This window comes from Manis pentadactyla, chromosome 3, assembly GCF_030020395.1.
Source record: "Manis pentadactyla isolate mManPen7 chromosome 3, mManPen7.hap1, whole genome shotgun sequence".
Lineage (NCBI taxonomy): Eukaryota > Metazoa > Chordata > Mammalia > Pholidota > Manidae > Manis > Manis pentadactyla.
In genome coordinates this window covers 199374715-199396566 of record NC_080021.1, presented here as the reverse complement: position 1 = coordinate 199396566, position 21852 = coordinate 199374715, and the positions used below count along the sequence as shown (strand labels likewise).

General features: G+C 39.4%; 1 protein-coding gene and 1 non-coding gene across 2 annotated transcripts in view; both read left to right on the top strand.

Moving 5' to 3' along the window:
* SVEP1 (sushi, von Willebrand factor type A, EGF and pentraxin domain containing 1) overlaps positions 1-10132 on the top strand; it is a 157588-nt gene extending 147456 nt beyond the window's left edge. Inside the window, exons 45-48 of the mRNA XM_036903354.2 lie at positions 1434-1529; positions 3351-3446; positions 5903-5996; positions 9605-10132. Coding sequence (XP_036759249.2) covers positions 1434-1529; positions 3351-3446; positions 5903-5996; positions 9605-9626 — 308 coding nt within the window. The 3' untranslated portion in view covers positions 9627-10132. The remainder of the gene's footprint in view (positions 1-1433; positions 1530-3350; positions 3447-5902; positions 5997-9604) is intronic.
* On the top strand, positions 6188-6291 carry LOC118921536 (U6 spliceosomal RNA). The gene has a single exon (XR_005028373.2). It is a non-coding gene; the product is annotated as a U6 spliceosomal RNA (small nuclear RNA).
* Positions 10133-21852: the final 11720 nt, after the last annotated feature.

Here is a 21852-nt window from a genome sequence, read left to right as displayed (position 1 = left end):
GGAAGTGTGATACGGCCAACAGCTAATAAGCATGCTGTTTTCTTTTTCCATGGCTTTAAATTTTCTCTTGACATCTGTGACATTTTCTTTAACTTTATGGGTTTGAATTTTAAAAGCTTACACACTGAACTCTGGCCCAGCTCATGGCTTCTTCCAGAGTCAAACATGGCTTCCCAGGCAAGTCTTCTCTCCGGATCTCAGCAATGTTCTCTGGCTGCTGCAGGGAGCTGTTGTCAGGTCTGGGCCAGGAGGACATCTCCTAGACACTCAGGTGTTTCAGCACAGTTTCTAGGTACACTCACCCATCCTCAGCAGACCCCTGAGCCTGGGCAGAGTATGAGACAATAGGTACTGGTGGCCCCAGGGAAGCAGAGCCTGGGGGGACTCCCATAGTCCCCCTGGTTATCTAGGAGCTGTTGACGAGCACTCCATGTTCACTGGACTGTTGCTTCCTCTTCACTTGCTGGATTGAACTCAGAAACTTACAGATGAATCTTGCGTGTGCACTCAATAAAATCTTCCTGGGAAACAAAAAGGTTCTGTGCTTACAGTTCTACAAAATCGAAATAGGTAGATAATGAGACATCCTAGTATGTACCTTTAAAACTTCCACTTTTCTAATAAAATAGAGGGGTTTTTTTTACAAATCATAATGATTGTACCATTCATTCTACAAATATTTACTGTAAGCCAGAAACTATGCTAGTGAACAAGACAGATGTAGCCAAGGAAATACAAAATAATCAAGTTGTTGGTTGGGCTATTCATATGGCCACATGGACAATGGCCAGATTCGGATTTAGAGCAAAAAAGCCAGTGTTTCATGACTTATGGGGGCAGGGAGTGTTGAGGAGCCCATTGAATGAATGGCATGGATCTCAAAAGAGACAGGGGTTGTAGGAAGGAGGTTGTCTGCAAGCAACAGTGACAAATGAGATCACCAACACGTAAGATGTCAGAGAAGGCCATTGAGGACGTCATGTCCTCCAGGAATAGCCCAGGTTTCACTTAAAGTCAGAAGTCAGATGAGGGTGGTGTGTTTATTGTTTTGCCTGTTTGTCTCTTCCAATAAGATACTGAGGGACAGTGGTGGCAGCCAAGAACTGCAAGCTAGTAAAGGCCATCTTTGGGAGGTCACTTCAAATCTCCTGGTAGGGCATTTCTCCTGTCCAGATCAAAAGAGACTGGCATTCATACCAACTATCAACCTTGCCCCCTCCTGCCCTGAGTCCCCAGATCACTAAAACTTTGATGGCCATGTGCTCAGAGCTATCCAAGCTTGAGCCCCTCATGCTCATCCGCAAGCAAATGTTGACATTCAGTTTTGTTTCTCTTCCTTAGAGCCTGACTCAAGGAAGTATTATGAAATATAAATGAGCAAGCCTATTTTCTATAATTCCCTAGACTCAGGGTCCACCCTGCTTCTTTTCCAGCTGTCTGTCGATTCCCGTGTCAGAACGGAGGTATCTGCCAGCGCCCAAATGCGTGCTCCTGTCCGGACGGCTGGATGGGGCGCCTCTGTGAGGAACGTGAGTCAGTCCTGAAATCTTACATGCTACATCCTCAAATCTTACTTTGAGTCCTGATAATTTGCCTGGAAGCTGCCAACTCAGGGGAATTTCTAGAAACTGGCTTTACTGTTGGCAGCAATTCATGTGCTTAAATCTTGTAGCAGACCAGACAGAAAACCTAGGGCTGATCTGAGTGTGCCAGTTAGCTGCAAAAGAAGTGGAATATTTTTGACCTTGAAAACATCATTGTTATGACCCACCCAGAGCTATCTCCACATGCCTTGTGGCACGAATTTGCAGGAATCTTCTTGAGAAGGAGCTTATGATGGAGGGTTTCTCAGCCTTTTATGAACTATGCCCTCAGGGTTACAGTTGGTATAAATTCATGGTATTGCATAACAGTGTGCATTGCAGGTAATATTTGCAGCCCACTGTTCACTCTTTTTCTTTAAGGGTAGTTCTTCCCAATTAAGAAAATAAGGACCATTGGCACTCCTACATCTATACAGTGCTAGATGAATTAATATTGAATTTTGAGTCTCATAAAAATATGAGTTTGAATTTGAACTTCCAGGAGAAAGTAAACAAGTGATTTTAAGTGTTTTTTTAATGTCTACACTACCCTTTGTTTCAGTATCTTAAAAAATATATATGAGGTCAAAATGATTTCATATTTCATTGGGAGTGGCATATGTCAGTCACATGAAGAATCATAAATGTGGTGGCTGTTGGTCTCTTTCAGTTTTATCTGAGGACGTGCATTCTATAAGAAACTCTAAAACTGATTAAGTGTAATCATTTCAACTAATCTAAAAAGGAAAATAGAAAATGGAAATAAATGTGGGCTGCTAACAGCTCACCAGAGCAGGTGTTCTCAGAGCAGTGATTAAGAAACAAGAGAAAGTGCATTTGTCTTTCCTCCTCTCCCCAACCATTCCTTTCCACTTAGATCTACCATTACAGCTTGATTGCTCTAATGCTAAGAGTCTAAAGACTGGAAGAACATTTTCCCTGGGTTGCCCTAACCACAGGCCTGGCTTAGCTCACTGAGCCCCTGCCTGTCCCCCTGCATCAGACCAGGGCTGCTCAAGCTTTAGCATGCATACAGATGTCTGGGAGATGTTGTTAAGAGCATATTCTGATTCAGTAGATCTGGGTTGGGACCTGAGATTCTGCATTTCTAAGCAACTCCTAGCTAATGCTGATGCTTTTGGTTTGAGACCCGCCCTTGGAGTAGCGAACCAAAAGACAGTGCTACTCCTTTTCAATTGACTATGCCTCTTTAAAGAACTGAGTAATTTCTAAGAGGAACAATTGCCCTGAAGGGTGTAGGGAGGCCTGATTCAGTTCCCATCAGGCCTCAACTACAGGAAATAAAGGGTGACTTGTCCCATCACTACTAATGTGTTGCCAACACCAGCCTACAGAATAGACCGCCTGACTTCCATTCTCACAGTCAGTTCAAGGCAAGAAGAGAGCCTTGAGACAGCCAAACCCTGTTAGAGCATTTTATGTAATTTGAAATGGAAATTTGGAACGATAATAAATGGAGAGCATTCTGCTTAGTTTGTGAAGAGAAAGCAAAGCACTTAATGGACATCGATTATGGTATGTTCTCTCTGAAAGAGAGCCTTTGGCATTAGAGTCATTACATCAGGCTAAGAGGCCAGACTTCCTGATTGCATTTCCCAGTGACACTGGCTCATAAACACAACAGATACAGGAAGATTAGCTGGAGGGTCATGCAAGGTTTCACTCATCCCGGAAAACGTTTTTTGAGCACTTAAACATAACTGAGTGTGTGTATTTTGATCAAATCCTTTGTGGTGTCCTTTCTAGCAATCTGCATCCTTCCCTGTCTGAACGGCGGTCGCTGTGTGGCCCCTTACCAGTGTGACTGCCCACCTGGCTGGACTGGGTCTCGCTGTCATACAGGTAGGCTTGTTTTCCTGGTGACTTGGCTCTATGAAGCCCTAGAAGAAACTGACGAGTGTGACTCGGATGTGAAACAAAAGGGTGCCAAAGTGTCTCAGGATTTTCTCAAGTTGGTCATTCTAACCAAAGGCATGGAAGTATAAGGCAGGTGTATTCAGCATAGTATGGCTGGAGTCATAGAGGAAATACAGAGATACGGCTGGAAATGCAGCTTAAAGATGGGCAGAGCCAGGTTAGGAAATGCACTGCCTGGCAGGTTCCAGGTGCTGGATTGTGTCTTGTGAGCAACCAAAGCCACTGAAAGGGTTTAAGCAGGAAAATCATGTGATCACATTTTCTTTTAGACAAATTGTTTTGGGAGCAATACAGAAAACAGTGGAAAGCAAGACTTATAATAGGGAGACCAGTTAGGAAGTTAGCAAAGCAGAATTAGCAAGAGGTAAGGAAGTCTGGAGAAGTAAAAATAAAAAAGGATGGGTTTAAGAGATGTTTGAGAAGTACATCAGTACTACTTATTATAGATTTACTGTGGGAATAAAGATCTGAGAAGAGTTCAAGACTGATGGTCCAGTTTGGGCCCCTGAGGGGAAGGTGGTGCCATTTACTGAGATAGAAAACCCGAGAGGAGCGGGTTTGAAGGTATAGATAAGGAGGTAAGTATGGACATGCCGAGTTGGAGGGGCCTGTGAAACGTAAGAGGGAGAGGTCTGCAGGACAGTTGGATGATGGTTAGGCTCCCAGAAGACATGGCTAGATTGAAGTTAGAGATATTTAAGTCATCACTGGAAAACATTCAAGGGGAAAAAAAAGAAGACCATGCAGAAGAACATAAATGAGACAGTGGCCCAGAATGGATCATTGGGGGCACCCATGGGTGCAGGGAAGGAGAACGGTGTTAAGCTTTGAGACAGGGAAGTGAAAATAATGGCTAATTAGTTGATACAGTCAGTCCTCATGAAATCATTGTGCTCCTGAAAAGGAGTCATTTACAGAAAACCTGTATGTAAGCACTGTACTAGGTACTGCAGAGCTAAGGATCACAAACATCCCTGCCCTCAAGTGGCATATAATCTAGTGGGGACAGGAATAGACTGATAATCAAGAAATTAGACCTCACAGTACAGTGGCATAAGTGCTGTGTTTGAGAAAGGCAAGAGTTGTTAGGGAGACATGTTTGTCACCAGTCAACAATAGTTTGTTACTGTCATCCATGAAAAGGAACCATCTCTTTGATGAATTTTTTTCACTGTAACTTAAATTGCATCTATTTCGAGTTCTTTCTAAATAGTTATCACCAATTTAGTAATTTAGCTTCATAGAGATTAAAATTCTTCTGACCCTCTGCATGTTTTCTCTAATTCTGCAAAACAGAGCAGATGACATGAAGAGGGCTGACAACTGTGTCAACTTTTAGATGTTCGTTGGCACATGACCTTGAAAGGTGCCTTTGCAGCTGCCTTATAGTCCAGCATCGAGTCCACCATTCAATGGACCTTTTTTTTTTATATTAGCAGAATCTATGGAGAGTTCGTTTTAGATTACTGAGTTTTCTTTTTGCTATTTTTAATCCTGCTTGGTTCCTATTATATTGCCAATCTGTGCATTCCATTGAGCCACTCCTGCTGTTCACTTGCCAAGAGAGCTCCTCAGGGCAAAGACGGTGTCCTGCTTCTTGTCCTCTCTCTTCTCACCCAGTGCTTATCAAGTACCTGGTGCTTACTGACATTTTCCCTGCATTTTATGAATGAGTGATTAAAGAAGTGACATTTACTGGTATCTCACCAGAGGTGAGTTTTTCATCTGGGGAAGCCCACCTTTCCAAGACCCAATGAGGCTGAAATGATGACACCTGCGCATTTCCCATCGCCAGCTTTCTCTGGACAGGCCTTTTATGTTCTTCCTACAGGGAGTTCTCCTTTCTCTTTGATATGTCAAACTTACTGGTATTAGGTCCTCATTTGTTTTTAGGATCCTTAGGTTTTTTTTCTATTTATTCACAAGAGTAGGTTCGTGAAGATGAAAAGTTTGGTTATGACACCGAGAAAGAAGTCTATATAGCAAATCTTTGGGTGTTCATTAAGGGTTTCATCTGTGGCTAATTTTTAACTCCATTGTGGGTTCTGTAATTCTAACTAAAGCTGATAAAAACCTTGAAATGTGTTTCCTAGCAAACACAAAGGGCTTTTCAATCGTCTGTTATTTTGTACAGTTGATGTGCCTGATTTACTGTTGTAAGAGTTGATGTTTGATGTAATGACTCAGTCATTCACAGAATTCAGTGCTAGCTCCCTGGAGAGATTTACAGTCTGAGCATATGAAAAATTTACAGTTCAAAAGAGTATGTGTCAAATTGATTGCACAAATAAAAAGGTTAAAGAAAAGAAAAATCACATGGAGTTCATAATACAGAATTGCTATGTATTATTTAAGTGAATGTGCATGAATTTTCCTCCCAGCTGTTTGCCAGTCTCCCTGCCTGAATGGTGGAAAATGCGTAAGACCAAACCGATGCCATTGTCTCTCTGCTTGGACAGGACATGACTGTTCTAGGTAAGACAACCAAAGACTAATGTTTATCTGTAACATGAAAGAGACTGAAATTCAAGTTATCCTGAGAGCCAGAAGGTATCTGTAGTTCGAGTGTAAGCATTTTGTATCCAAAAATATCCATTTTAAGATATTCTAAATTTGAACTAAAGCCCATACAAAGAAAAATGAGTAAGAATTGACAAATAAAACTTGTGCTCACTTTGGCAGCACATATACTAAAACTGGAACATTCCTCAGATTATCATGGCCCCTGCCCAAAGAAGACATGCAAATTCAGGAAGCATCCCATGTGTTTCCACCATAAACAAAGAAAAAAAGTGTTTATTAAGCAAATAAATTGCCTACCCTCTTGAACAGACAATTGCATCCTTCAATTGCAAAGATGTAAAATAAATAATAAACTCAGTGCATTTCACTGATGTTCATTTGCATTCCTGATTGCTATAAAAAATAGTATTGAAATTGATAAATCCTTTGTCAAAAATTTTGTTTCATATTTTTAGTGAATATATATGTTCAGCATTTAATTGACTAAAAGAAAATATGTATAAATATGTTCTGTCAATTGTTCCCTCATTTCTAACTGAGTGAATATAGTTGAGAAAAAATTATCACAAAAATAAGTCAAAGGGAAAATAAGTAAAAATTAAGTCAAAGAGAAAATAAGTAAAAAATTATTTAAGCTTTTTTTATTGAGATATAATTGACATACAACATTATATTAGTTTAAGATGTACAACATAATGATTCAATATTTGTATGTATATTCAAAACAATCACCAAAATAAGCCTAGTTAACATCCATCACCATACAGTTACAAAATATTTTTTTCATGTGATGGGAACTTTAAAGATTTACTCTCTTAGCAACTTTCAAATACACAATACAGTATTATTAACTACAGTCTCCATGCTGTACATTACATCTCCATGACTCATTTATTTGATAACAAGAGGTTTGTACATTTTGACACCTCACCCATTCCCCTACCCCCCAACTTCCCACCTCTGGCTAATATCAGTCTGTTCTCTCTATCTGAGCAGTTTTTGTTTTCTGTTTTTTTAGACTATACATATAAATGAGATGATACAATATTTTTCTCTATTTCATATTTCATTTCACATAGTACCCTCAAGGTCTATCCATAGAGTCACAAATAGCAAGATTTCATTCTTTTTTATGGCTGAATAATATTCCATTATATTTATATACCACATTTTCTTTATTCCTTCATTTATCAATTGTCTGTTAGGTTGTTTCCATATGTTGGCTATTGTAAATAATGCTGCAATGAACATGGGGGTGCATATATCTTTTTGAGTTAGTGTTTTCATTTTCTTTGGGTAAATACCTAGAGGTAGAGTTGCTAGATCATATGATATTTCTATTTTTAATCTTCTGAGGAACCCCCATACTGCTTTCTATAGTGGCTGCAGCAATTTACATTCCATCAGTGAACAAGGGCTCCCTTTTCTCCACATCCTCACCAACACTCATTATTTCTTGTGATTTTGATACTAGCCATTCTGAGTTGTGTGAGGTGATCCCTCACTGTGGTTTTGATTTGCATTTCCCTGATGATTAGAGATGCAAGCATCTTTTCATGTGTCTGTTGGCCATCTGTATGTCTTCCTTGGAAAAATATCTATTCAGTTCCTCTGCCCATTTTTTAATTGGATTATTAGGTTTTTTTTATCTTGAGTTGTATGCATTCTTTATATATTTTGAATATCAAACCCTTATCAGATATATCATTTGTGAACATATTCTCCCATTCAGTAGGTTGCCTTTTCATAGGTTTCCTTCACTGTACTAAAGCTCTTTAGTTTGATAGAGTTCCAATTGTTGATCTTTTATTTTGTTTATTTTGCTTTTGGTGTCAAATCTAAAAAAATTCATTGTCAAGGCTTTTGTCAAGGAATTTACTGCCTATGTTTTTTTTTAGGAGTTTTATTGTTTCAGCTTTTACAGTCATGTCTTCAATTTGAGTTAATTGTTGTGAATGATATATGATACTGGTCCAATTTCATTCTTTCACATATGTTTCTCCAGTTTTCCCAACATCATTTATTGAAGAGACTGAGCTTTCCCCATTGTATATTATTGCTTCTTTGTCATAAATGAATTGACCATATATTCATAGGTTTCTTTCTGGGCTTTCTGTTCTGTTCCATTGATCTATATGTCTGTTTTTATGCCAATACCATACTGTTTTGATTAGTATAGTTCTGTAATATAGTTTGATCTCAGAGAATATGATGACTCCAGCTTTGTTTTTCTTTCTCAAGATTTAAAGTATTTAAAACCTCAGGAAATTTCAGATATATTGCATCATACCATGGATAAAATATTTGCAATGTTAAAACATTTTCCTCACAAATATTACAGTGTTGGAATACTGCCAGTCTGTATTTTCTTCCAATATACATTATTGCATTACATCACTTAGATTTGTATTATCTACATTTACTTCCATCTTATAGGTATCATTAAAAGCCAAATGGATACTTCCATATTCATCTTAAAAAGAGGGAAGTTCAGTTAACTGAGAACAGCTTGTTTTTCATTTCCTTTCATGTTGATTGGAATGTCAAAGTCATCTTGCAAAAACAAGGTCTATTTAACTACAAACTTAAAAAAAAATCTGTCTCATACCATATCATCTCAAGTACATGCCATCTCTGCAGACAGAAAAAGTAGATTGAGCCCCAAAGAGCAAATTTGGATTGTACAAGTACATTCAGAAGCTTCCAAGATAAAGATGATTTTACCTGAAAATGGAGTTGAAAGAATTTAAGAAAATGAGAGTCAAACTGGAATGGATTCCTGGGGAAAAAAGAGAGAAGAGAAAAGAAGTGAGAGAGAGAGAAAGAGAGGGGGTGGGGGGAGAAAAGATAAAAGGAATAATAATGACAGTGACTCCACTGGACCAGGAAGTATTTATAACATTCCTAGTTGTAGGCTTTATATTTCAACTCCTTCATCTTACAGATTAGAAAAGGAAACCCAGAGTCTGTGTGCTTCCCTCACATCAAAATACTCCCATAGGAGCTCTTTCTTGACCAAGGGGAAAGGTAGATAGCTTCTCTAAAAACGCTGTGTATTAAAAAGAGAACAAAATCTAGATTTTTTTAATGAAAATGTTTGATAAAGAAAAAACGATTATGGAAAATTGAGCTGATAGGTATAGATCACCTTCAAGGGAAGGTCAACTTCAATCCAGAGGACTGGGCAAGTCACACCTCCTCTCACCATTCTAAGTTTTTCTAGGATGACTGTAGAAGTTAAGACTCTCTTACTGTAACTCTAACTAAGCAAAGGAAGGAATTTGTCATGACAATAGAGAGACCTTGCATGGAACCGAAATATATGTGGCGGCCAAGCATCAGGAGAACCAGCCTGAGGACTTGGAAGCCTCCGGCGGCCTCTCGCCAGTGTCTGCCCCACCCCCTCTCATGATGCAGTGTGGTTTTCTCTGCCTGCACACATCACAGCTAATGCATGCCCAGGTGGCTGAGACTTTCAGTCCTGTTTTAATCAGCCGCAAAAGAGCTGTTACTGCTTCTGCTCAGTCTTTCCTGTTGAATCTCTTTGTTTTTTGTTCCAGGAAAAGGAGGATTGGGTTTTAACCACTGCACAACCAACCAGCTCTCCTAAAAGCTGGATCATCTCTTCCTGGTAGTCCTGGGCATCCTGGAACTTATGCAAAGAAATTCCAACACGGTGCTGGGTCTTGTTGGTTTAGTAAACTTGTTATTTTGGGGTTTATCTTTTTATTTTGTGTTATATTTTGTTATTCCTTGTGACATACTTTCTTACATGTTTCATTTTTAAATATGCCTGTATTTTCTACATAAAAATATATTAAATAGATGCTGCTCCACTCTCACAAAATGTACATACTCTGCTATCTATTGGGAAAGTTCCTGGGACACATTTTTATTCAGTTACTTAAAATGATTTTTCAATTAAAATATATTTTGCTACTAAATAATATTTTGCTGAATAGTGCCATTTTGTGAGGTGGCCTGGGATTAATGAAGAGTATTAATGATCTCTCATCTATGCTATTGGCACAATACAAGATCACATGTAGTGTAAAGAGAAATTACAATAAAGGAGACCCTTCGTTCTAGTTCTGTCTTCTTTACAATATGTGTAACAATTAAGGTTTCCTTTCATTTAATCTAACTATTGAACTATTAACCCTTCACACAGAATGCTGTCCCGGTGCTGAGAGCAGCCTGGCTAATTCCTTTCCCAACATTTAGAAAACTGTAGGCATCGGCTTAGTGGATGGAGGAAAAAGCATTATGATCCTGGTTCACAAAATGAAGTGCTTTATTTCTTCTCACAGCTGGAATAGGCAATGCAAGAACTGGAAGATTAACAGAGAGCCCATTTCTGGGTCATAATCCCGCAGCTCACTGCTTTGGGAGACATGAGATAAGAATAGGAGGACAGGGAAAGGGAAGGAAAAAGGCAAATGGGAAAAGTTCCCCAGAATTATGCTCCTGGTCCTACTTGTGAAAAAGAATTGAGGTTGCCCAAGGCAGAGCCGAGCTGCCCCTCAGCTCCTACTGCTTTACCTGACTGACTCCATCACTGTACTTCCACCAGGATAAGCACTTCCCCAGACTTCTGGAAAGTAAAGCCAAACACTAGATTTTGTTTAAAATAGGAAAATTACAATCAACTCACCTCAATCCTCTGAGAGAATTGTTCCAACATACGGCATAAGATCCATTGTAACACTGTGGAGAAATGTAGGAAAGATGAAAAAGAGCTTGATGGTCCTAGTGGTTCTCTTTACTGCCCTGCACTTCCCTCAGCCATTGATTTCTCCTCACCAACAAAACACAATGAATTCTTACCATGTGAGAAAATACTCAACCTCACAAATCTGGTAAGCAAATTCAAACAGTGAGAAACCATTTTATCAGATTAGCAGTGACTTGTTTTTAATGTTAATAAACAGTACTGGCAAATGTGGGATGCAATAGGAAATTTTATAGATTGTCAATGAGAGTGTGAGTGAGTACAATTTTAGAAAGCACCTTGACAATATGTATTCTTAAAAGTATTTTTATATGCTTTGATCTAATATAAAGCAAGTGTTAGACATAATAAAGTTCATCATAGCATTATTATTATAGGTGAAAATGTGGACATGGACTCTAAACTATGCTACCTTAAGCACATTTCTGAATCACATTATTTCCAGCCTTCAACAAGAAGACAGTAACATGGAACATGCATGCAGTATAAGGTTAAATGAGGAAAAAAGGATTTAAAATTTTCCATACTCATATGGTTAAAAAATCTACAAAAGTAATGCAAAATGAAGATGAGAAGGAAAAATGCCCCAGGTTACAGAGCTATAAATAACACTAGCACTTGAATTTAAACTCTGACAAGCCTGGGCCCAAATGTCTGTACTTTTCTTACTGTATTCAAATGCTACTTCTTAGTTTCAGAATATTCACTTGGCAAACATGAAATAGTTAACAGAACAGATAAAAAAAAATTCTTTAATACATGACAGTCAAATGGAATACGGCTCTTGCCCCAAGAATGAAAAAATCATGCCCTCATTGTATAGTTTCCCCTGCCTGGTATCATAGGAGTGTCAAGTCCTAAAAGTCCTATGATCATTTCAATAGATGTAGAAAAAGCTTTCGGAAAATCTTAGTACCTATCAATGTCAAACTTTTGTTAATAATGATTTTCCTTAAGACATGGAGCTGTGGGTGATCTTTATCTCTCATCCAAATATTACCCTTTATTTCTGACATATTCATAAATATGCTTTTGTATTCATAAAAATCTTATCTAAAAATTAATTGATGTAAAAGCTCCCCATCAATGCAGGTATCATCTTTCTATTTACCCTAATTAACCTGGCATATGCATTGGTATGTATTGTATGAGTTTAAAAATCTTACCTCCATTTCGTTTTGTGTAAACACTCCTTCAGAAGAGTTCAGATCCAAATGACTATTAGAATAATATAAAATGGAAATTGTTGCCAAGAGGAAATAATCAACAAATTTTGATCTACTTACATACACAAGAGGAATGCTTGCTGATGATCAAATTAAGGACTTTATGAATGAATTATTGAAACTATCAGTGTATTTTTGCCATATATACTTGTGCCTTTTGTTCCAGGTAAACATAAGAGACAGACACTAGCAACATCTCAAAGTACCAGCCAAGCTACAACAGAATTATTTTCTTATGCTTCCCTAACAACCAACATAGTAGCAATACTCTTTTTTTGTTTTTTTGTAAGGGATTATAACTAATTATTCATGATTCCCTCCTAACTCTGACCTTAAGGCAGTGACAGCAACTTCAGACCTTCATTTTTTCCCCCTAATTATCTTAACATACCAGCCATTCAAGGTAACTTGGGCCCAAAATGTACACAGGGATGGAACCCGAAAGAACTGGATTGTTTCGAAAGTAATGAAAAGCAGCAGCAGACTCACAGACTCCAAGAAGGGACTAGCAGTTACCAAAGGGGAGGGTTGGGGGAGGGCGAGTGGGGAGGGAGGGAGAGGGGGATCGTGGGGTATCATGATTGGTGCACGTGGTGTGTGTGGGGTCACAGGGAAGACAGTATAGCACAGAGAAGACAAGTAGGGACTCTGTGGCATCTTACTACACGGATGGACAGTGACTGCATTGGGGTATGGAGGGACTTGATGTGGTGAATGTAGTAACCACATTGTTTTTCTTGTTGATTTTTAAAATGTTATGTTTATAATTTTCCAGAAAGAAAAAGCTGTGTGTAGTGTAATATTGGCATTATGCTATAGGACTTACAATGTCCATATTCACATGGCCCTGTGCCTGGGAATCTTACCTAAATCCTTCATCCCTTCAGACCCCAATGAGGACTTCATCTTTGGAACCAAAGTGCTGGAAAACGTTTTTGTAATATTTAAACTTTTATTCTGTAAAGCTGTTGATGTTAATAATAATGGAGATACGCAAGGAAAAAAGAAAAGAAAAGAATGAAAACCTGCAAGCATAAGAGCTACATGTCTTCATCTGGTATTATAGCTACATGTTCCTGGCTGCAATAATCAGCAGGCAGAGCCCCTTAAAATATATGCTCTTCAGTGAAATATTTCTGAGCTGTTAAGTTTTGTGAATGGAGCCAGGCTACTTTAAAGAGGCACATGTAGATCGAGGCTGCTGGGGTGTAAGAGTCACAGTATAGACTGCGGTCCCCTTCTCCCTGGAGGAAATGCTGATCACACCCACTCTTCATAGAAACAACGTTCAAGAGCACTTGCTCCACCCTCCTAAGTCCTGACCTGCCTGATTACGCACCCGATCCTCACCCTTCTGAATCATTAAGATTTCCCCTTTCATTAGTCCACTGGATCATTCACTTTCCCAGAAAAGTGCTCAAGCTAGTTTATGCTTCTGTAAATTCAAGTGCATCTGATCAGCAGAGAACAGAGAGCAAACCGACAAACTAGAAAAGCCTGAAAGAATGGATTAAGGTGAAGACCATAAAAAAGTAGCAAAACTGCGTACACGCATTTCATAATTATACCCCATTCTTCCAGAGCTGTCATTGAAAGTCTAGGAAATGTATAGTTAAAGGAGAAAATCTTCCAGAGTCTTTTTTGCACACCTTGTAGTTTGTATTCTGCTTTGTAATTTAAGATGTATTTTCTCCTATATTGTCTCATAAGTTGTGAGACTTGAAACTTAGGTGGATGACTAGCATTTACGTGGATGACTACCAATGGCTGAATAGATGTTGGAATTCCTTCTCAGCCTCTTCCCAATCCATCTTAAATTAAAGGGTGTTGTACATGGGAAGGTGAAATTGGGAGAGACACCACATAGAATTGTTTGGAATGGTTTACAATTTTTAAACTACATAAGTGGGAAACAAGGAGCAACAATAGGATTTGTACAGTTAAATGTCCCATTTAATTTGCCCTGTGTGCACTTCACTCTTGGTAGAAGACCGTCAAATTATAGGAATTGTATTAAAATCTGAAGCACATTAAATATACATAGTCTGAAGCAGAACTACCTGTGGTCTAGTTGGCTTCACCGTGGGGGAAGTTCTGGGTGTGGCTTAGAAGTGGTTTACCATGGTAGACCAGAAGTTCACCTAGAACAGAAGTTTGAGTTCAGCAAGATGAGAAGTGCAGTTAGACCAGACCACAAAGACTGGTTCTGCTTCTCAGATTAGAGAGAAGCATGACTGTTAACTCTGAGTTGCACGGATTTGCTTTCCCTTCAGTTTACTATAGAACTAGCAAAATATTAACATAATGATATGCATGAGATCAAGAATACAAATGAGTGGGTGTTCCTTCCTGTTACATCCCTTGTTCCACGTGGCAGGGTTATCAAGTTGTGTCATATTGGCAGCCTGTGCAGTGAAGAATTAACAGGAGTTCGGTGCCTTTTCGATCTTTTATTTTGGTAGGAGACACTTTAGTGCCCATGTCTTCCCTATAAATGTATAAGTATATTCTTGAGACACCATGGTTACAGATTTCTGAGTTCCATTTCTGTATTCCTGGGTCTACTCAAGGTTCAATGTAGCAAGCTTGACAGTGGCTTAAGAACAAGATCATGAACTATTTTGATAGGGATAAAAAGTTTGTAGTGTGTGTGTGTGTGTGTGTGTGTGTGTGTGTGTGTGTGTGTGTGTGTGTGTGTGTGTGTAAGAGAGCTCCTAGATATATATGACCTGTTGCTTCTCCTTCTGAATCTTAACACACACACACACACACACACACACACACACAGAGTATATTCATTTTCACTGGAATTCTTGACTGGAAGGAATTTTGGAATGAGAAAGAGCAGAGCTCACTCTCCCTGTGTCTTATACAAGTTGATCTTGTGGTGTGGCAGGGGGTTTAGAACAAAGTCTACACCATTTGAGAACTCAAGAACAAAGGGTGGAGGCCGCTTACCTCTTGAGCATGCCCACACTCCCTCCTTGAGTGTGTACTTTTGCTGTATCAAACTACTCTGCTTGTAAAAAAAAAGAAGAAGAACAACAACAACAAATGGAGGCAAGAACAGTGAGGGGAATGGTGATTACGATGGTGGGTTGGGTGAGGAGTGGAAGTAGGGGAAAGTAACACAGGTAAAGGAAATGACTTGTGTGGAGGCCTCAAGATGAGAACATGAATATTCAGAGAACTGAAAGCCATTCATCACTAGGTCTTCCAATGTTGCAATTATGACTTACATAATTGGGCTGCCCTTTAAACACAGCCTGGAGTTATTTGGTGGAACTTTTACAAAAACTAAGGCTACTTTGTGATTAGGAACATTTTCTTTTGCAAACATCAGAAACACAGACTGTAATAATAAACTATCATAGTTATAAAGTTTACTCTTGTTTGAAAATAACAGCCGTAGTCTGGCTAAGGTTTGTTCTCTATAAAGTGTGGTACTCTGAACCCTAGTGTTGGACCTCAGGTGTTGGGTAGTAATTTCTAGATCTTGTAGGCATTTCTTCTCTTTACCTCCTTTTTCTTAAGTGTAAAAGAGTCCAAGAAAAACAGCATTCAAGAGGTACCTGTTCATCCTTCCTGTGCAAAAGGACCATCATGCTCCTCGATGTTTGCAGGTTTTGCAGCCCACCTCCTTAGCAGTAACACCTTGGCACATGTTTCATTTCCATCATGCTAGGTATTTGTTTTTCAATCTTCCTTGTGGCTTTATCCTTATAAATAAAGTTATGCTTTATGTGTGAGCTATAAAAAATGTTCAGTTTATGTTTATTTCCTAGCAAGCTAAACTGCTTCTCAGAAAGGTTTGATGTCTTTGCAAATATGCCAGAATAGAACTGCGAGGGAAATTGTCTACCTCTATTCAACACAAAAGATATAAAAGAGTTCTTCTGTTAGAAGCATGTTTATTAATCAGGAAAAATTAGGCACAAACTACGTATTAGATGAATATTTGGAATTACTATTGATTGCATTGGTTGGGATAACTTTTGATCATTTCTAAGGCTTGGCATATTAGATAGTCATACTGAAATATTTACTTATGAAATTATATCGATGTTTAGATTTGCTTTCACATGCTCCAAAATTTTTTAAAAACTTGGCAGGGAGGCAGCTATAACTAAAGCATGAATAGCAGAATGTTGATGATAACTGAAGCCGAATCAGGGGTTCACGTCTTATTTCTGTTTGTAATTGCAGGGGTTCACCTCTTATTTTTGTTTGTATTTGAAATTTTCCACAACTAAAAAATGTGTTTACATCACACTTATTGGCTATTATCTGATGACACCTGTATTTACTATCCATGAGGCTTGGAGTTAAATGCATTGCTGTCCAGTCCACAAACAGGCAAATGCATGGTATCTGGGAAACCATGGTCTGAAATTATAGAACAGTAAGATGAGTCCCTTCAGAAAAAGAAAACATAGCTGACTCACTTTCATGCTGTTTTCTTATTAATATATAAGATCCCTGAACTTAATGGCTTCATCCTGTGGGCCCTAGAGTGCTTTGGACACATATCAAAGCAACTTTCTCTTTATATCATGGCTAGTTGAGGTGTCTGGATCATCCTTAATGGGCAAGGTTTATTTCTTATTTATGGGTGCAGTGATTAAAAGCACAGGCTCTAGAATGCAGCCACCCACATTCAAGTCCTGGCCCCTCCCCTTACAAGCACACTAGGCTTTCTCATCTGCATAATGGAAGCAATTACGGGTCCTACTCCAGCTGTTGGTGTGCGGATCAAGGAGTCACAACTTAAGTAGGTATTCTCTCAGTTTACTGAATCAGTCAATTTATCTTAATTAAGTACATGTCCTTCCAAGTCCCACTATGATACTAACTGTTCATAGGATGTAACTGAGGCTCTTTTGCTTCCTAACCCTATATCCTGTCCAGGCAGCCAGGCTAGACTGGAGGATCTTCACAATACTGAAAGCCACGCCCTTCAGAGCAAAGTACAGGCAACATTAGCTTCGTTGCAACATTGCCGATGCTCTAGACAGGTGAGTGAGACATTCTGCGGATCTTACGGATTTGATGCCTTGATGGTTCCAAACCTCTTCCTTTGGTTTGTGAGACACAGGAAGACACAATCTTGAGGTAACTACACTGGAACTGGAGTAGAAGAGCTCTTATGCTTGGCTGTGAGCCATGCTATCAGTTTACCAAGACAATGGATTTTCCTATATCCCACCCCCCAGGGCCCCTGCTACCTACACAACACGAGTGACTCTCCTCCCCTTAGTTCTTCCAGCTTGATGTTCAGCATTCTGACCCAGCTATTAGAAGAAGGACTTGAGGATTAATAAAGTCTTGACTAGAGTTGCCTCACTTACATTCTCAGATATAATGGTATCTAGGTAGTAGTTGGACTTAAACATAAACACACTATTCAACAGGATATTTAACATTACATTCACCCAAAATATATTACTAAAATCTCTGAAATGGGAGTGCATCTTACAGTGGCATGGCTTAGTGTAACTGGCAGTTTAATAGTTTATCTTACCATTGTGGTATCTTAGATTCAATAAGAAGCAATCAAATAAAATCTTCAGTGCCTGGCATTGTATATGGAAACTTACAGGCTTGGCTGAATGACTGGCCCAAGGCTCTAGACGTATTATCTGGGCCTGTGAAAAGCCTTAAGTCTCTCTATTCTCTGAATCTTGCTATTGCTAGTGAAAAATAAACATCAGGATAAAGGAAAAAATTGTTGAGTTCTTTGAAACCCTGAACTTTGATTTGAGAAAGGGTCTTTGCTAAGCATCATTGTGTTTGTTTGTATGAGTCGTGGATCTCCTCTCCAGATCCTGACCTTCCCCCCAAATTCTGTTGGTTTTCCTAATAGATGAGTAGGCTATGGGAAAGAGGAGTTGGCCAAACCCAGCTTCTTTCCTCCTAAAATGCTTCTTATAACAGAGTCATTCCCTCCAACACACCTACTTACCTTCTCCACCCAGTGTCAGCCTTATCATCAAGTTCCCTGGTGATTCATGTAAGCATGCCCTGGGGGGCCTGGCTTTCTGGCAGGAGTATCTGGACGACACCCCTACACCCTGCCCGTGATCATGTTTCCCTTTTCTTCTGGTGTGCTGACCTTCAGGAAATGTGCCTTTTTCCAAATGAGCTTCTGTCCAAATCAGCTTCTGCAATAACAATCAGGGCCATTCAGTCCCCTTAAAAGCATTACTCTGCCATGTTGTGTGACTCCCAGAGTTGTTTTCTGCTATGATGAAATTGCAGTATCAAAATCTGGAAGAAGATTTTTGCTCAAACTGGCCCCAAAGAAAGTCCATTGCAGTAAATGTAAGACTGAGGTTCTGTTTTACTTGTAAATGTCTTACCTATATCATTCATCTTTCGGTCTCTATTATAGATGCCAGGCACTGCTCTGTGTTAAATGAATGACAATAACAATCTTATGGATCTGTGGAGCAAGTGAAGCTTTCAAAGCCAGTTTTCATATATAATCTCATTTGATCCTCATAACAAGTCAGTGAGGTAGGCAGTCCAAGTCATCTTGGCCCCATTTCACAGATCAACAATTCTCAAACTTTTTTAGGTTTGGAGCAATCAGTCATGGTGCCCTCTGAGGAACAGTGCAAACTAGTTCCATGTTAAATCACATAGCAACTGATTTGTCATTTCTGGGACAGGCAACATCCAGCTACTGTTCAGGCAGAAGCCATGTGGTGTATTGGTGGAGTGGTGGTTAGAGCTGGGGCCAGATTTGGTGGAGGTAGGAGCGGAGTGGCACAAATTCTAGGAGCAAGATAGGAGCCTAAACTAGGAAAACAGAAGGCTCAGAGTAATCCATTTATTAGCTATTTTATTAATAACCATAGCACATAAATACATTTTTAGATAAGTAGTACCTACAGGTACCATAATAAATTCTGTCTGCAAGCAATATACACTGTGGATTGCCATAAAAAGTGCCATCCTACTGATGCCAGGGTTCTTGTTTGCGGAGCCGAAGAATGAGCTTCACAAACAGTCAAGGAAGGAGAGCGAGGTACAGGCTTTTATTTAGAGATACAGTGAAAGGACAGAGCTCCCGGCTCACACCAGGAGGGGACAAGAGAGTTGGTAGTGGTGCCTTGTCTAGGGGGTTTTATAGGCAGCTGAGGATTTTTCGAGAACATGAAAAAACTTAGGGGTGTGAACTTGTTAAGTGGTCTCTGAATATTTAGAATTAACTTAACACAAGTAACTTCTGAGATACCAGCATCTTGGTCTGGGGGCACAGGAAACAAGGCCACCTGCTCAGCTCCCCAAGGTGGGCTGAGGTATTGTTTGCTAAAGAGTAAGTTAAGAATTTCTAACGTCTTAACTTCTTGGGTATTAAAATGCAATCTTATCTTAAAGGTGGAATCCTTCCTGCCTTTTACTGTGTTGTTTATGCCTGGGCTTACTTGCTAAATTAGTTGCCCAGCTTGCAAAATCACTTCATCAGATCTGAAGGAAGAAAGACAGCACATAGGCCTGGGCCTTTTAGTATGCTAAAGAAAACCTTATACATGATTATAAATGGTTAGCATAATAAAACAAGTGCTACTCTTCTTTATCTGGGGAACATTAACTGATTTTACTGAAGAATGATTCTAGAGCTCAATGTTTAACATAGAGTTTTAGCAGGGAAGGTTTCCTTGCATGTAGTTACATTGCTCTGACTGCAGATATCCTGCCCTGCCCCGTCCAGAGGCCCTCACCCTACTCTGACTAAATCCATGGTCCCTGTCTCACCACCTCCTCCTCTTCTGTCCCAATGGTAGTCTGCTCCTATGAAACAGTTTCCTCCAAGACCTAGACAAAGGATAAGAAAAGTTAAACTCTTTCCCCCTCTACATAAACTGACGGTGGGGACCTCCAGTGTTAAGGACCCACATTAGAGCTCATCCTTGAGGACAGGGCTTGAGGAGATTGAAGGAAAGCTAAGATCACCTATAAGCCAGAGCACATGAACACTAATCACTACTAGACTCCCTGTCCAAGGATTGATGGACAAAAAAGCTATAAGAATGTTGGGGTTCCCCTTGGGAGCTATCGTAGAGAAAAATGACAAGGACAGAGTCTCGTGGGCATTAGTTATGCTGAGTTGGTGAAAAAGGGGTATCCAGAGGTCCACAGAGTAGGAGAAAATGTTTCCCCTGTGATCAGTAGTATTGCTGTGTCTTCAAGGTATAAGACTCATAACCATGGCGTTCTCTCACTCTTTTCTGTCCTTTATTACTTAAGAGTACATAGCAATTTGACAAAGACGTATTCAGTCGATGCCATCATTTGCACCTTACATGTGGTTTACATTGTCCTCTGCTCCACTTTTGCTCTCAGAAAGTTCCTCATTCTGTCACAGGTGAATTTCTGCACTTCCCAGGCGCTTCTCTGAATCTGGGATCTCTGCCTCTAGCCTGTAGAGCATTGTCATGTTAATTCTCAAAGCGTGGCTTTCAGCCATTACTTTCCTGCTCAGGAACACTTAAGTCTCCTTCCTGGTTGCTTATTAACCTCGAACTCCCTCTTTTTAAGGTCTCTCCACAATCTGACCCCAATCTATTTATCCAGTCTTAGTTCCCTTATACTTCCTTAAACCTACCCTACATAGGGGGACTCAGTGTTCAAACATTTCTACATAGAGGGACTCAATGTTCAAACATTTAACTGGCAGGCAACTCACATTAAAAGACATGTTCGACAGATTTGAAAAATGTATTTCTGTACCTGAAAAAATCATTAATAACTTAAAAACTTAAAATGTAAAGAGCCTCTCACAAATTAAAAATCAAACAGACCTCCCAGTAAAAAATTGGTAAATACTAAATAATTCTATATAAAAAATAGAAATACGTTCAACCACATTAATAATCAAGGAAATGCAAATTAAAACTACAATAATATACCATCTTGCCTATCAACTTAATGAAAAATAATGAATGTCATAGAAATCTGTGATCATGCTGGTCATGGTATGGGGAGATAAGGAAGCTCATGGACTGCTGGTGTCTGTAAGTTGGTACAAGTACTGAAGAAAGAAGTTTGGCATCGCATCAACATCACTACAAATAGTTACATTCCTAGGAAATTACCCTAAGAAAAATATTAGTTTTCACAATGATACATTAGAAAGACAGTCATCACAATGTTGTTTTATGATTTAAGTTTGTAGAAAACATTAGAAAAAAGTCAACTAGAACACGATGCACCCAAATGATGGGAAAATATGCAACAACTAAAAATCATGGGGTCTGATTATTTTAGATAATGGGAAAAGTCCCCTAGCATAACATTAAGGGGAAGAGCAGAACACAAAATCCTGTAGTAATATAATGGCAATTCAATTAAACTAAAATCACACATGATGTAATACTGCAATTTATAAGAAATATGTATTTGTTTTTCCACCCATTCCTGGCACAGAGCTGCTAAAATCCTTGTAACTTCCTGTGATAAAAGCAATAAAGGTATCTTCTGTTAATGTTATGAAGTGACTTTCAGGAAGCCCTCAGGTAAGGATGGGGGCTGATTGACAAGGGGGAACCAAGCCTGTGATTAGAAGGCTGGAACTTTCAGTCCCACCCACCCCACCCGCGACCCCCAGGGAGGGGAGGGGGGCTGGACGTTGAATAAATTGCCAATGGTCAAAGATTTAATCAATCATGACCAAGTAGTGAAGTCTCCTTAAAAACCCAAAAAGGACGTGGTTCAGAAAGCTGGGTCGGTGAAGGTAGAGGTGCTGGGAAGGTGATACATCTGGAGACACCATGGAAGCCCTGTGCCCCTTCCCCACACCTTGCCCTATGCTTCTCTCCCATCAGGCTTTCCTAAATTACGTCCT